The sequence below is a fragment of the Cajanus cajan genome, chromosome 10, assembly GCF_000230855.2.
Source record: "Cajanus cajan strain Asha chromosome 10, NIPB_CcT2T_4, whole genome shotgun sequence".
Classification (NCBI taxonomy): domain Eukaryota; kingdom Viridiplantae; phylum Streptophyta; class Magnoliopsida; order Fabales; family Fabaceae; genus Cajanus; species Cajanus cajan.
The window spans coordinates 15,908,623-15,924,386 of record NC_138526.1 but is presented as its reverse complement, the minus strand read 5'-3'; the positions used below and the strand labels follow the sequence as shown (position 1 = coordinate 15,924,386).

The 15,764-nt window shown below is 32.4% G+C and overlaps 1 protein-coding gene across 1 annotated transcript; it reads left to right on the top strand.

The window, feature by feature from the left end:
• Nucleotides 1-12,757: 12,757 nt before the first annotated feature.
• On the top strand, nucleotides 12,758-15,090 carry LOC109815887 (uncharacterized). Its single transcript, XM_020380704.3, has 2 exons — nucleotides 12,758-13,603; nucleotides 14,450-15,090. The coding sequence occupies exons 1-2, from the start codon at nucleotides 12,974-12,976 to the stop codon at nucleotides 14,849-14,851; spliced, it is 1,032 nt and encodes a 343-aa protein (XP_020236293.1). The 5' UTR covers nucleotides 12,758-12,973; the 3' UTR covers nucleotides 14,852-15,090.
• The last annotated feature ends 674 nt before the right edge of the window (nucleotides 15,091-15,764 follow it).

The window sequence follows — 15,764 nt, the reverse complement described above, 5'->3', positions numbered from 1 at the left end:
AGAAATAAATTAAATGAACATGGTATAATTATAAGAAACAAAGCTAGACTAGTTGCTAAAGGATATAATCACGAAGAAGGCATAGATTGTGAAGAAACATATGCACTTGTAGCAAGACTAGAAACCATTAAAATGTTAATAGCCTATGCATCAATAATGAATTTCAAACTATATTAAATGGATGTCAAAAGTGCATTTCTAAATGATTTTATTCAAGAAGAAGTATATGTTGAACAACCTTCTAGATTTGAAAACTCATAATTTCCAAACCATGTCTTTAAGTTGAAAAAGTTGTATATGGATTAAAACAAGCTCCTAGGGCATGGTATGAAAGACTAGGTAAATTTCTTTTGGAAAAAGAATTTACAAGAGGAAAGGTTGATACAACATTAATTTATCAAAAGAAAAATGAATGATATTCTTATAGTGCAAATTTATGTTGATGATTTATTTTTGGAGCTACTAATGATCACTTGTGCAAAGAGTTTTCTAATGATATGCAAAGTGAATTTGAAATTTCCATGATGGGCGAGTAAATTTTTTCCTTGCACTACAAATAAGGCTTGGAATGGAAAATTTTTGGCTTGCTCTTTACCTTTGGATTATTTTGTTATTATCTTATTTTTGATGTTGTCAAAGGGGGAGAGAAAGGATAAAAATCACAAAAGGAAATAGACAACATTTATCTTAATCCTCTACTTGGCTTTTTGATGTTGCCAAAGGGGGAGAGATAAGACCACAAAGGAAAATAAAATGTTTATTTTCTTTCTAACATTACTTTGGGCTAAGTTTGTCTAAAATATTTTGACAAAAATATTCTTGATGCCAAACTTGACACTTATGTTTTAAAAATATAAACATTGATCTCTACAATCTTTTTCAAAACATAAGTACAACTCCTTTTATAAAATAAAAGGAACTTCAATCAATGCTTTACTAAAGGGGAGTTTAAGGGGGAGTGATCGAAATATATTGTTTTATTTTCTTTCCCTTTACAGTGAATTGTCATCATCAAAAAGGGGGAGAATGTGGAAGAAAATATGCACAAAGTTTTGATGATGCCAAAGCATTGAAGAAAATAAAGGTCAAGTTAAAGCAAGCTGATCAAGAAGCAAGATCTCAAGTAATAACTAGATAAGTCTTGACTGCTTAGCTTAGTATGTAAAATGAACTTTTAGAATTTGCAAATTTCACTTGGCCATTAAAATAAGGATTTCAAGAAAACCTAAACTTAATCTTTTTGAATATAAGAATAAGTTGTTTGAAAAGAAAACAAAAAGAGTATTCAAAAGATTAAACAAAAATATTTTTAACTGGAAAATATAAGCTTTCTATATCTTAAGTTTTCATAAGCCAAATTAGGTGATATGTGTCTGGTAATCGATTACCACTTGATGTAATCGATTACCAGAGAAAGAAAACTAGTTCAAATGTTAAAATGTTCCCTAGTAATCGATTACCAGTGATTGTAATCAATTACCAGAAAAGAAAATTTCAAAATTTGAATTTGAATTATACAACATTTCAATCATTTTGAACTTTAACCGTGGTAATCGATTACCAAGTCTTGTAATCGATTACCAGAGCCTATTTTCTGAAAAAAAATTATAAAGAGTTACAACTCTTCATGAAAAGACATAACCCAAGAAATAATTGTCTATAAATACCTATAATTTTTCAGAGAAAAGTGATGAACTCTATTGTGAAAATAATCTTTACAAATCACTTGGCCAAAATCATTTGCAAAATCTCTAAAGAGTTCATCAAAGATCATGAAAGTGTAATATCCACTCTTCAAGAGTCATTCTGTAATACTTAATAAATCATTGGATCTGTAAAGGAGAAAGGGTTTTTGTCCTTGTTGGTGTTTGAATCTCAACACAAGGAAAGGGAGTTCCGAGGTGTTGGAAGATTCATTTTCTTGTAAGGTTTACAAGAGTAGTGAAAATCTCAAGTGGGAGACTTGAGGACTGGATGTAGCCAAGATTGGCCGAACCAGTATAAATTGAAGTTTGCAATTCTTCTTTCCCTACACTTTTAATTTCTTGTTATTAATTATAATTGTGTAGTTTGCATCATCATTCATTCCTTCAAATTTGTCTAAGGAAATAAATTGATAAAGAAGTAATTGGAAAAGTTTTTTTTATAAGAGGAAATTTAGTAAACTTAATTCACCCTCCCCTCTTAAGTTAATTGAGGCTAAGGGACTAACAACTTCATTATCCTATTGCTGTATGTTGATGACATGCTTATTATTGGGAAAAATGTTTCTAGGATTGACAGGGTAAAGAAGCAACTAGGCGAATCATTTGCCATGAAAAACTTGGGAGTTGCTAAAAAGATTCTTGGTATTAGTACCACACATGATAGAAAAGAGAAGAAGCTTTGGCTATCACAAGAGCACTACATTAAGAAGGAATTACAGAGATTTCAGATGGAAAATTCTAAAGCAGTAAGCACTCCTTTTGCAACTCATTTTAAATTGAGTGTTAAGTAGAGTCTTTCAAATGAAGCTGAGAAGACATATATGAGCGGAGTTCCTTATGCATCTGCGGTGGGTAGTTTGATGTATGCAATGGTTTGTACAAGACCAGATATTGCATATGTTATTGGTACAGTTAGTCGATTCTTATCAAATCCAGGTAGAGAGAATTTGAATGTTGTGAAATGGATTTTGAGGTATATTCATGGTACTAGTGGTTTAAGGCTTTGTTTTGGAGGGGATAATCCTACCTTGGTGGGTTACTCAAACTTAGATATGGTTGGAGATGTTGATTCTAGAAAGTCCACTTCGGGCTATTTGATTAAGTTTACAGGGGGAGCTGTAACTTGGCAATCAAGGCTACAGAGGTATGTAGCATTATCTACTACAGTGGCAGAGTTAATTTCTATTACTAAAACATGCAAGGAGTTGCTAAGGTTGAAGAAATTCTTGTAGGAGCTTAGTTTTGTGCACGACAAATTTCCTATATTTGTTGATAGTCAGAGTGCTATACATCTTGGCAAGAATCCAACTTTCCATTCTAGGTCCAAACATATTGATGTAAGGTATCATTGGATACGTGATGCTTTGGATGCTAAGCTGTTGGAGTTGGCTAAAATTCATACTAATGATAATGGTGCTGATATGATGACTAAAGCATTGCTAAGAGGAAAATTTGAAGTTTGTTGTGAGATCGCTAGTTTGGCGGGTATCTTCACATGGTTGTGACAGGGAGATTTGTTGGGTATTTGACTCCCTTCCTATGTGGAGAAAAGGCCCAAAAATTAAGAAACCTAAATTTTTTCTCACTTAAAAACCAAGTGGAGCGGGGTCTCTTAAGGAATAAGAGAAAGAGAGAGAAAATTACACAGCCGTCAGAGAGAGAAATAAGAGAGAAAGAGAGCAGAAAATTTTGTCCGCATATACAGAGAAGTTTCAGTAAAATTGCGATCCCCACTTTTTTTTACCGTTGGATTAGGCTGGAAATTTGGCAGCAGGTTCTTAACACGGCGATCTTCATTTTGACCGTTGGGATCGTGGATTGGAGGTCTTTGGTTGGAGAAATAAATTTTGTACAATTGCTCTAATTTGAGGTTTCTTCTTCTTTATTCTTCAGTTGGAAGGCCTTGTTGCTTTAATATATTGGCTGGTTGTAAGCATTTGTTTATGCATTTGATTAAACTCTCTTATACCCTTTGATCATAGTTGAGCTTGATTAACTGACTTGTGCTTGTGGGTTTTTACATCTCACATTGAGAAGGTTTTCCCACATTAAAAATATTTGTGTCTCTTTGTGATATTTTTTGCCATTTATTTGTTTTGTTGCTCCTCGTTAGTTTTTGCAAGTTGGAGAATTATTTCCGTTGCGTACTTTGGTACTCTTGATTATTGTGTTATTGTTTCCCCTATCACAAATTTAATTTGATGTAGAATTATTAGAGAATAGTTTTATTGGTGGGATATTTTCTAAATAAACATACAATAATTCCCTATAGCATACTACAAAAAAATGTGTGATTCATCAACCTTAGGTGAGTGAGTGAACCCTAGGAGTGGCCTTCATCAACCTTGGAGCAAGCCAAAACCCTAAAGCACTGCTCAAACATTTCATCAAACACCTAACCTTCACTTCTTTTTTTAGTCATCATCATCATCATCTAAGGTTAGGTAGTTTGAAAATGAAATGGCAAGTGAAGGGTCATAAACATAGTTCCACATATCCATCTTTCCATTCCTATACTTTCTTGACATGGCAAGTGAACAATAATGCATAGCAATCAATTTTGAAGCTTGAAAATGAAATAGATTCTTTAAACAAAAAAGAAGCACATGTTAGTGTATCATAATTAAAGAGAACATGACAACAAAATTTGGCTTATGCATGTACATTTAAAGTGTTAAAACAATCATCCTTATATAGTTTTTAGAAAATAATATTATTATTAATATTATATTTTTGGGATTAGAAATATTTTTTTATTATTATTATTAAATTAAAAATGTTTTTGTATTATTATTTATAGGTATTTTTTTAATTATTTTGAGAAAAATGAAGGGTAATGAGTTGGATTGACCCGACCTGAGGGAATGTAAAACAAGGGGGTTATCAAGTTAATCCTCATTAGTCTCATTTGACATTTTTGAAGGAGTAAGAGAAAGAGAAAGGAAAAGCAAGAGCTCTAAGGAGTAGTGCCCAAGAAGAGATCAGGAATGATTTCCACTACACCAAGAGTATTCCTATTAACGCAACCAAGTACTAGGGAAAAGGAGTTTTTTGTATGCGAAGTCACATGAGGAAATGGGTAGAGGGAAAGTTCCCTAGGGTTTTTTAGTAATTTTATATTCGTTTCTATTTGGATGTGGGATGATTCTAATAATTTATGTATGAAATTGTTACTAGTATTGAGTGTTAAAATTGATGTTTTAGGAGAGAGATTGAATCATTGGATATGTGCTTGTGAGTTAGGATTCGTAAGGGAAGCTAGAACATTGGATTTTGGTTGAATCATTGAACTATTGAATGAATTAAAAGCTCATTATTGATACAATCTCTGAAATCTATAGTTGTGAGGATGGATTCTAGGGGTCGCATGTTGAATTTTCTGAGTTTTAGGTGTGGAGGCCAGTGTCATCAAACGGTTGAGCCATTTGAAAGGGTTGAGCCCTTTAGGGGTCGCGTGACAGGGAAAGATCCCTGGAGGAAAAGAGCTGAGCCATTTGAAATGGCTGAGCTATTTGAAAGGGCTAAGCCCTTTGGGGGCATGATAAGGGAGAATCCCTGGAGGTAAAGCGCTGAGCAGTTTGGTGCTTTCCTAATTGGACTTTGTTGTCTTCATAAAATTTGTAGCCTTGGATTTTAGTTTTCCAATGGCGTTGGAATAACCTAAAAAGGATATCTAGAACTCCAATTATGACTATTTTAGTGAATAGGGGTCAAGTTGTCAGCATGAACTATATTTGTTCCGGTTTTTGAAATTTTTAGCTATGTAGATGATTTTTTTAGAATTTCATGTCTTAATAAGAGTTTTAGATTATCCTCTTATGTTTATTTTGAGATAGGTTTGAGCTTATTTGGATGAGCATAACTCTCTATATGTTATTTTCTATGATAGTTCTCGAAGGGAGATGCATGTTGTTTTGATGTTCTAAGGTGTTATCATGTGGATTGAAAAGTGGTTTAAAGTTCTATGATACTATGTTGTAGAGTTAGTTCATATATGTATGATGATGTGATGTGGATTCATGGTGAATTGCGTGAGGGGTATGTGAACCATTATTTTGTGTGGATTTATCTGTATGTGATGTGGAATTGAGTTGTGGATTGTGGTGTGATGTCATGGCACAAATATATGTGTGGCATGACGCTGAGCGTGTGATGTGACAACGATGGCATGAGCATGACATAGTTTGGTTGCATGACATGGTGGCTATGGATGATTTGTGTATCAGTGTGATTTGGAATGTGATGATAGAATATATTGATTTAATATTGGTGAAATTTAACATGTATGGATGTTGGAAAAATTGTGATTGTGTAATATGCGGCATTGAAACTATTTATGGAGATTCTTTGTGTGTTTCACATATAAATGTTCTCTTTTTTGACCGTACATCTTGTGGTTATTTTTAGGTGAGGAAAATCTGGACATGAGTGGCATTCAAGATGCCAATAACTGAGTTATGGGTGTGCTCTAATAGAGGGCATCGAGACAAGGGACTTTTAGGACACGAACTTTATTGCATTTGGAGTTTACTTTTATTTCTTTGAAACATTTTATGAACTTTTATTTTCCTAATTTTTGTTTTGAATCATTTGGATATTAAAGTACATTTTGGAAGTATTATGTGAATCATTTTACCTTTATTGTAGAGTTATTTATTTAATTCTTATTATTAGTTTATGTCGTGTGTTGGGGTAGAATGGGTGACATAACTGGTCCTAGGTTATGCATTACAAATGCTACTCTTACACATTTTTAAATCTTTGTAAAACTTTTGTTCTAAGTATTAATTCGCACCAACCTATCAAAAAAAGAAATAATTAGGATTTGTATTAGACGACATAAATGAGCACAATTTATGCGAAGATGAGAAATGGAGGAAGAAAATGTGATTTAAAATGTTTGGTACAAGTTAAGGAGTTGATGCAATGCACAAAAGCAAATGTTAGAAACCAGAGCATAACCTCATATTCTCTTACGCTACTAAATAAGACTTCTATCGACACCATCTAATTGAGAACATCATCAACTTAACACATTCTCACTAACCACGAAAATAAAGAATCAAATAGAGTAAAATGTATGCAAATCACAAACTCACCTTACATATGTATTTGATGAAGGAATGTCATTAGATGCAAATCAATTGGAGAAGAGCGAGGAGAAGAAAGGCTCAAGAGGTTCTCACAATTGGATGCAGTTGGCATCAGTAGAGAAGAGTGCATGTAGTGGGCATCAGGAGAGAAGAGTATTGCCCTAGGTTTAGTTTTTGAATAAAAATTTTATTTCTTTATATATTTTACTTGTTTTTTTTTAATTAAAGAAGTGTTTTAAGTGATGAAGAGTCACGTGACACGAACTTGAACAATTGGCCACCGAGCTTGTCTAGGTGTCACAATAATAATTAAAAATATTTAAAATATTGTGGCGGTTTAAAACAACTACAAAATATTATGATTTGTGGCAGTTAAAATATTTGTTAGAATTATATACAACTTTTTTTATGGTGATATATATTATCCTTGTAATTCAAATTTTAAAATAAATAAGTTTCACATGAAAAAAAAAATTGATTTCATATAATAATAAAAAAATCTTAAATATTTACATAAAAGACTTATTTATAAACTCAAACATAAAATGAGAAACTTAATCATTACAAAAAAAAGGAAACTTAATATTTTTCTTATTTTAATCTGGAATCAAATAATTGAAAATAGAATAAATTCTATCAAAAGTGACTAATAATAAGCAATTTTAAATAAAACACTAATTTAAAAATTAAAATCCTACGTAAATAATAAAAGCTAATAATCTTGTTTAAACTATTAATTTATATTTGATGATAAAAAAGAGTGGGATTTATTTTTAAAAAAATTATGAATTGTAAAACATAAATCCCTTTATGGGGTTACATGTATATCCTGCCCATATATATAATCTATATAACCTACACCACTGTATACAAAATAATTTCTAATAGTCGATCAAGCATCTATACAACAATCGTGTTACATAAGAGTAGCATCACCCAAAACCAGGTCATCATCATCATGACCCTCCACCAGCTAACCAAGCTATCTTGTTAATCTTGTCCTACTCTCATACCAAGTATGATCGTTGTAGTTCCAACCACGAGAAAAATAAAGGGTGAGCTTGTGAAAGAATTAACATAATAGATCAACAATAGTTAACTCAAGTAAAGCATCAGTTAAAATCATTCACCAATGATTTGAAGGATATACAAAAAATTAGGTATAGATGATAAACAACTTTCAAACATATCTTAACACCTTCACAACTTCAAGCACAACGGGCAATAGCTAACATGGAGCAATTATTAAACCACCAATAGTAATAGCTAAGCAACTCAACAATGGATGCGTCATCACACATAACATCTTATGGATATCTTCTATAACAACAATGAACAGTCTAAGTGGCTTGGCCCTTTCGAATCACAATGGTTGGTATAAAACCAAAAACAACAACTAGTTATCAAACTAGAAACAACGAATGATACGAAGGTCGAATTAATTTCTTAGGTTTTTCCACTTAAACTAGGAAAGTCTAATACTACTAGCAGGGTAGAAAAACTTAGGTTTGAGCTTACCATAACCTTAGCATGCATAAACTAAGCCTCTTATGGAATTAGTTCATTGACTACCCTTAAAGTACTATGCACCTTTCCAATAATTGATTAAGGATTTTAACCCTCAACTTCATACCTTACTCAATTTGGTCACTTTATACACGTATGGATCGACCTAGCCTCCATACAATTGCACATAAATCTTAGAGGAAATACCTATAAAACACCTACCTTTTCAGAACCCAACTCATTTACTGAAAGGTTTTCAACTTTGACCTCTCTAAGCTCCATAACTAATATCCACACAATGGGATATGAAAACTTTTGAATTTTTTTTTCTCTCCTTTAGTTTTTATGTATCTCAAAAGAGACATGCATCACAACACCACATGTTTATACAACTTAATTAAAGAAAATCAATTATCATCTTAACACCAACTAAGACATGCATCATAACACCACATGTCTAAGCAACTTAATCAACTCCAATAAATCATCAACTCAACACCTCCTAAATCAATGCATAATGAATCATAATCATACAACATCATAGGGCAAGTAAGAAAGCATTACACTTCATATGATCTTCAAGAATTCACCAAAATTCACCAAGTTTCATCAAATACCCCATGCCCCACATCATTCTTTGTGTGTCAAGCATTATTGAGATAAAGAGTTTTCTGTCTCACCCACTCCCAGTGCCAATCCACCTACACCTGGTGTGGATGAGACAGATAACCTCTGAGTTTCTCACTCCTGGCATGTCAAAACCCATGTCCGGCCTCACTCAAGTAGAGAACCTTTCCCTAACTCACACCTGACACCACTTAACCTACACCCAATGTCATTCAGGTAGAGACCCACTGACTTAATCACACCCGACGCTACTCAATTTGTGCCCAATGTCATCAAGTCAAATAGCACCTCGAGCACTCATGCCCGATGTCTCTCATTATTACGTCCAGTATGACCAAGTCAAAGAACTCCTCATAACCCACACCCGATGCTACTAATCCCGTGCCCAGCGTGATCAAGGTAGAGAGGCCCTAACTTGACCCACACCTGGTACAATGATGATCTTCACACATAGCAAAATCATTAAATGGCTCCAACTTGCAATTCCAACCAACCCAAACAACATGCAAAACAATTTTTAACATGCACTCTCAACACATACAACATATATTCAACAACACTACATGCAATCATTAAACACCAAATTCACCATCATCTTAAAATGCACCTTCAAGAACAACTTTCAACCAATTCCATCTACTCATGGATTCAATAAGTATAGCCACCAAAATAGAAGATTTTAACAGATTTCAACAACTAGAAATCATCAAATTTAATCTACAAACTTCCCTTACCTTTAGTTGTCCGAAAGCGAAGAGGTGAAGATGAAAACGGACTTCACATAGTTTTGACCAGAGATCTTCAACTGCAAAAGGCTGAATCTCCAAACAGTCACCTTGCATCAACTATAGGAAGGGGCAAAAAGGGTTTAGTAGAGAAGAGGAAGAAGAAAACTTGGGACTCTAGAGACCTTCTCTGTAGCTTCTTTCTAGTTTTTCTTAAAACATAAACTTATAAGATTCATGTCTTAAGGAAAATCTTATATACTCGTCCTTAAGTTGAACCAACTTAACTCTATCTGAGGCTACCTTAGAAACAACTTAACTTTTAAGGACCCCTTGACCCCAGAGTTCTAAAACAATAATTATAACAACAATTCAACAATTTAATCATATATCACATATAGTTAAATAAAACACATAAAAACATATAGTGTTACATAATTTAATCATACAAAACCACTTATTTATAGGGAGAATTATCATCACTCATATACTTTATTATAACTTTATCATTAGTTGATGTGAAATCTCAAACACACATCTTCATGTGAGAATTAAACATCTCAAGGTGAAATGAGCGAGATTGAATATAAATGCTAAATAACAACCAAATAGATGATGGTATGATAATGGGTTGATAATAGATGGTTTGATAGGTCCAACTATAATTTCTAAAATTTGCTCTTATACGAAATAAAAAAATGTAGATTTGATTCTTCTTATAAGACACTTATAACAAAATCACACAGATAAATCAAATAGTTATGTTAGTTAATAAGAGTAAAAGATAAAATAAATAAATTAATATATTATAGAAATTATATAATGTAAAAAAAAAATTACTATTTATAATGTTTTATAATAAGGGGGAAGCAAGTATATTATAAATTTGTCACTAGCTAATGTTTTATAAGTAACAGTATGATGTGGTGGAGATTGAATTTCTAATATCATAAAACCAGAATCTTAAACACCAAATAGTGTCAAAATGAGTTTTCTGGAGGATGCTTAATATGGAATGGCCATCCAACAATACACAACAGGTGAAAAGCATGTGATGACATTAAGGAACTGAAGCCATACCGACTTTTAAGGTATGGCAGCGAAATCTCACCCTTGGAGTGTTGGAGTATGTGTGTATAATAAGATGACATCAATTTACTTATTCTCGGAACGACAGTGTTATGATAATCTATCAATTTGCAAACATCATTTTGTAAAAACTTTCTTCTCTCTAAGGATTGGGAGGAGGAGAGAATATATAAGAATTGATACCAAAAGCACAAGTCAATCTATTCCACTCATGTCACAAAGAAGGGAAAGGAGTGTGAAAAAACCCTTTTATAATTTGTTTGACCTTTTAAAGTGTATGCATGTATATTTAAGCTTAAAAAAATACTAATAAGAATTTAAAGAGTATTAATTAAGAAATTAATAATTTTTAATTAAAAAAATTAGTAAATACCCTTTATAAATAACATTCTAATAAATTGAAGAAGAAGAAAAACATGGTAATAAAAAAGATAGTTATAAATAGATTTTAGAAAAAGAAAAAAGGACAGAAAGAACCAAATGAAATGGCCTATAGTTAGGCAGTAGTACGTGGCCTAGAATGAGTGGTGGGTGTTTGTTTTCCTCTGACGTGGGCTAGTGTGATTCCTGCCCACCCAAAGTCGTCATTAGAAAGCCATTAGGAGTAACTTTGGGAGTAGTGGCTGTGCATGGATCAGCAGAAGACCTTTGAAAAGGGACATTAATGAAGATAGCTAACAAAAGTGCAACCTGAGAGGGACAAGGAGAAAGATATTGAAGGGGAAAAAGGGGGGGCTATAAAGATAGAGGTATTAGTTTTGAGTGACGGAAGCACATTGGCTGGTGGTGGAGGGTGTTGGTGGTGAATACTTGTGATGAGGATCTAAGGGAAGTGAGTGAGTGGGTGACAGACCCACGTGACTGACCCACCACCACCCTTGTGCTAGGCCCAAGTGGATGTCTTGGTTGGCTTCATATCAACGCTAACACCCAAATCAACTCAACCAAAAACATTACAACACTAACCTATACCACACTACACTTAGGTTTCTAATTAAGATTGGATTAGAGAGTCTTAAGCTTCAAAAAAAACATAGTACATGTAGAAAAATGAGGTTGGAAATAACTCAATTTTAAAGAATCATCTTATAATATAAAGACATATATCTCTGATCATATTCGATAGTCTCAGCCATAATCACTAAAATATATTTTGGTACTTTTTAGTAAATTTGAGTTTAGATTTAATTTAACTTCATAAAATTATTTATAAGATAAAAATTATTCTCATTTATATAATTATTTTAATCGTATAATACCAGTCAATATAAAATCTTCAAAGTCATTCAATTTTGACCATCATGTTAAAAATTTTGTAATTTCTTTGTAATTGCATTATAATTATAATTGTGATTGAATACTAAGAAACTATTATTTAGATCGAAATTTAAATCCTTGATATCACTATTAAAAAAATCACAATTAAGGACAACTAATATGATTAACAATACTACGGTTAAGATTTTAAAAAATAAAAATGATTAACAATCATGGTCATAACATCAAAATTTTTGGAGTTTCCACAACTATATTTATGACCAAATATATTCACATTTTTGCATGATATAAAAAAAAATTGATTACTTTTTTGGTTTCTATAATTTTATAAAGTTTATTTTTTAATCTTTAAATAAAGATATTTCATTTTATCTTAATAGATACCATTTCTGTTTCATTTCAATATTTATAATTTTATAAATTTTACTTTTTATTTCTTATAGAAACACATGGTAGAAATTAAATAAAAAAAAATAAAAATAAAATATAAAAATTAAAATGAAATATTTTTAATTATAGTTACTAACAGGTAATACTTATCTAACTATTGGAAACACAGAGATAATTAAAATCATATGGAAATTACAATTTAAGCGGAACAGTAGTTAATTAATATAGTCACAATTGTAATTATTGACTTGGACTTAAAATGTTAAGGTAACACCGTGAAGCAGCACCTCTTGCAGAAAAGCAAGAAAAAGAAAAGTTGAGGGCATTGACATGATTAACTTATTTGACAAAAGTGAACAAATTTTTTCCCTTTCCACCTCCCACTATTGCCATTTCCCTTTTTTTTTTTTTTTTTCATTTTTAACTCTCTTTCTGATGCTAGTGATTGTCTCCCTCTTGTTACCCTTTTCTTATTGATAGGCTCACAGGAGCATGTTAGCAGGTAAACAACACAAAGGGTTAAAAGCCTTGTAGTTTTGTGGTACATGGGGGATGAGAGATGGAGGATAAAGCAGAGAAGCAAGATGACAATAACCACCCATCTCTCCTCCTTCCCAATCACAACACCATCATCAAGGAAGAGTCACCAAGGAAAAACATTGGTGGTGGTGGTGGTGGTGGAAGTGATAGGTTGAAGAGAGATGAGTGGAGTGAAGGGGCTGTTTCAACCCTTCTTGAGGCCTATGAGGCCAAATGGGTGCTCAGAAACAGAGCCAAACTCAAAGGCCATGACTGGGAAGATGTTGCAAAACATGTCTCATCAAGAGCAAACTCCACCAAGTCACCAAAGACACAGACTCAGTGCAAGAACAAGATTGAGTCCATGAAGAAGAGGTACAGATCAGAGTCTGCTTCCACTGCAGATGCTTCCTCTTGGCCTTTGTACTCTCGCCTTGATCTTCTTCTGCGTGGGACAGGACCACTTTCTTCGCTTCCACCACCACCACTAATAGCTACAGCAACAATAGCACCATCTCAACAATCACCACATGCCACCAATAACCAGGCTTTGGTGCTGTTGGAGCCACCTTCACTGGCAGTTTCACAAGCACCTCCTCTTGTTGCCCCTCCACCTCCCCCAATTGCTCAAAACTCACATGGCTCCAATGGTGTTGAAAGACTGCACAAGGTAGATTGTTAAATAAAGTACAATTTTTTCCATTCTATATATGATCATGATTCATGACTTTATGTGAGGTTGGGATTGTGTGGCTCAGAACTTCTTTTTTGATAATGATTCAGCTTTATGTGGTTGTCACATTCTACAGAATGCATAACATAAGATTCGTGAAAACCATTTTATTTAACTTGTTCATTAATTTATGCTACTATATATCTTGTTGCATCAATCACCTAGAGTGTTTCATATAATTGAGAAAACAAATCTTCAATTCTACACTTCATGTGAAGAAAAAATATGCATGATTTCTAAAAATTAAATTTATGTTCTTTCATCGTATAAATTTCTGACTGATTCTGTTTGCAACTGAAGTGGGACAACAATTCGCAGAAAGCGAAACTCGTCTCTTTGAAAGAAAGTTACAATAGGTTATTTATTCCAAACATGAAGTGAACAATGAAGTAAAAGTCACTCAAGTAATCATATTAAATTTAAAAATTACCATATGTAAAGTTAGTATATTCAAGTAGTTAATTTATATGAAGTAAAAATTACTAAAAACCCATTATTTAGTTGATGACCTAAATCTTCCATTGTACTATATATGCATTATATTTAAAAATCATTGCAACAGACAAAAATAGGTGTCTTAAAGCTTAGAAGGTATGATGCTACCTTTTAATTTATTTTAACCATATATTATGCAAATAAAAGTGACATTAAAACGGACAGGACATATGTGGGCATTGGAATTGAGATGATTTGAGTGTGTTAGCATTGTCATCTTATGTTTAAAAATATATTATATCCATACAGAAACATATATAAATATTATTAATGTTTTGGCATTAATAGGAAGATGGGTTAGGAGCCAAGTCATCAGAGCATGTATCTAACAAGAATCCAATGGACTCGGATAGTAGCACACCTGCTCTATACAGTGAAAAGGACAAGGTGAGATGCAACAAGAGGAAGATGAAAAGTGAGAGCAACAAAAGGAGAAGGAACAATAATGAAGAAAACATGGAAATAGCAGAGAGCATAAGGTGGCTTGCGGAAGTGGTGGTGAGGTCAGAACAAACGAGAATGGACACAATGAAAGAGATAGAGAGGATGAGAGTTGAAGCTGAGGCAAAGAGAGGGGAAATGGAGCTTAAGAGAACTGAAATCATTGCCAACACACAACTAGAGATTGCTAGGATCTTTGCAAGTGTCAATAAAGGTGTTGATTCATCATTGAGAATTGGAAGAAGTTAAGGGTACATTAATTATGGAAGTTTATCACTTGTTTGTATGCATGTGTATAGCTTTTATAATATGTATATTGAAGAAGAAAGAGGGAGGCTTGTAACAACTCTCTAATTTGCCTAACTAGTGAATAGGGGCACCATACGGTAGAGATAATAATTATCTCTCCTAACTTTAATTATAGACTTTTAATTGTAACCTTCTCTTTCATTAATTAAGAAATGAAGGATGTGATATGCTTCTTCTAATATTGCATCGGTTAAAGTAAGATACGAAATGTTTCATCTTTTTAATTTTTCTTTAATAATCATGGTATATCGATAAGAAAAATTTACTATCAAAAATTCTAACTAACATAATAAATTTTATATTCAAATTAGGATTTAAGTTTTAGACAATTTCGTTAAAAAAAAACATAAATTATTATCATTTGTATCAATTGATCCGAAATGCCCCACATATTCTAGAATTGAAACTAATTGTCCCACTTCTAATTTGTCCGTATAAAATGTATGTTTTCAATGAAAATTTGAACTTTAACACTACAATTAAAGCTCTATATATTCATCAAAAAAAAAGTTAAGCTTTATAAATCACACAAAAAAAAACTCTATCTTAATCTAAAAATCAATTTGTCAAGTGAAACACACTTCTTGATTTTTTTCCTCGATGGAAAATCTTCAACAAGTTAAGAAGAATTTAAATCATGTATTGATTTAATTGAAAAGTAGTATAGTGAAAACATTTGTTTTAATTAGTCGGTTAACTTTTTCTATTATAATACTTGGTCTTATCCATTTTTTTTTTTTTTTAAAAAATCTGTTATATATAATTGAGAACATGTATTTCTAATTAGTTTTAATAGAAAAGTTTCTTTCATTTTCTTTGAGCAACTGTTATATTATATGGTCTTAGAAGTTTA

Bases quoted from the DNA above. Each gene is read 5' to 3' on its own strand.
- LOC109815887 (XM_020380704.3), top strand. From the start codon at position 12,974: ATGGAGGATAAAGCAGAGAAGCAAGATGACAATAACCACCCATCTCTC. The intron at 13,604-14,449 runs GTAGATTGTTAA...TGGCATTAATAG, and splicing joins GTGTTGAAAGACTGCACAAG to GAAGATGGGTTAGGAGCCAA.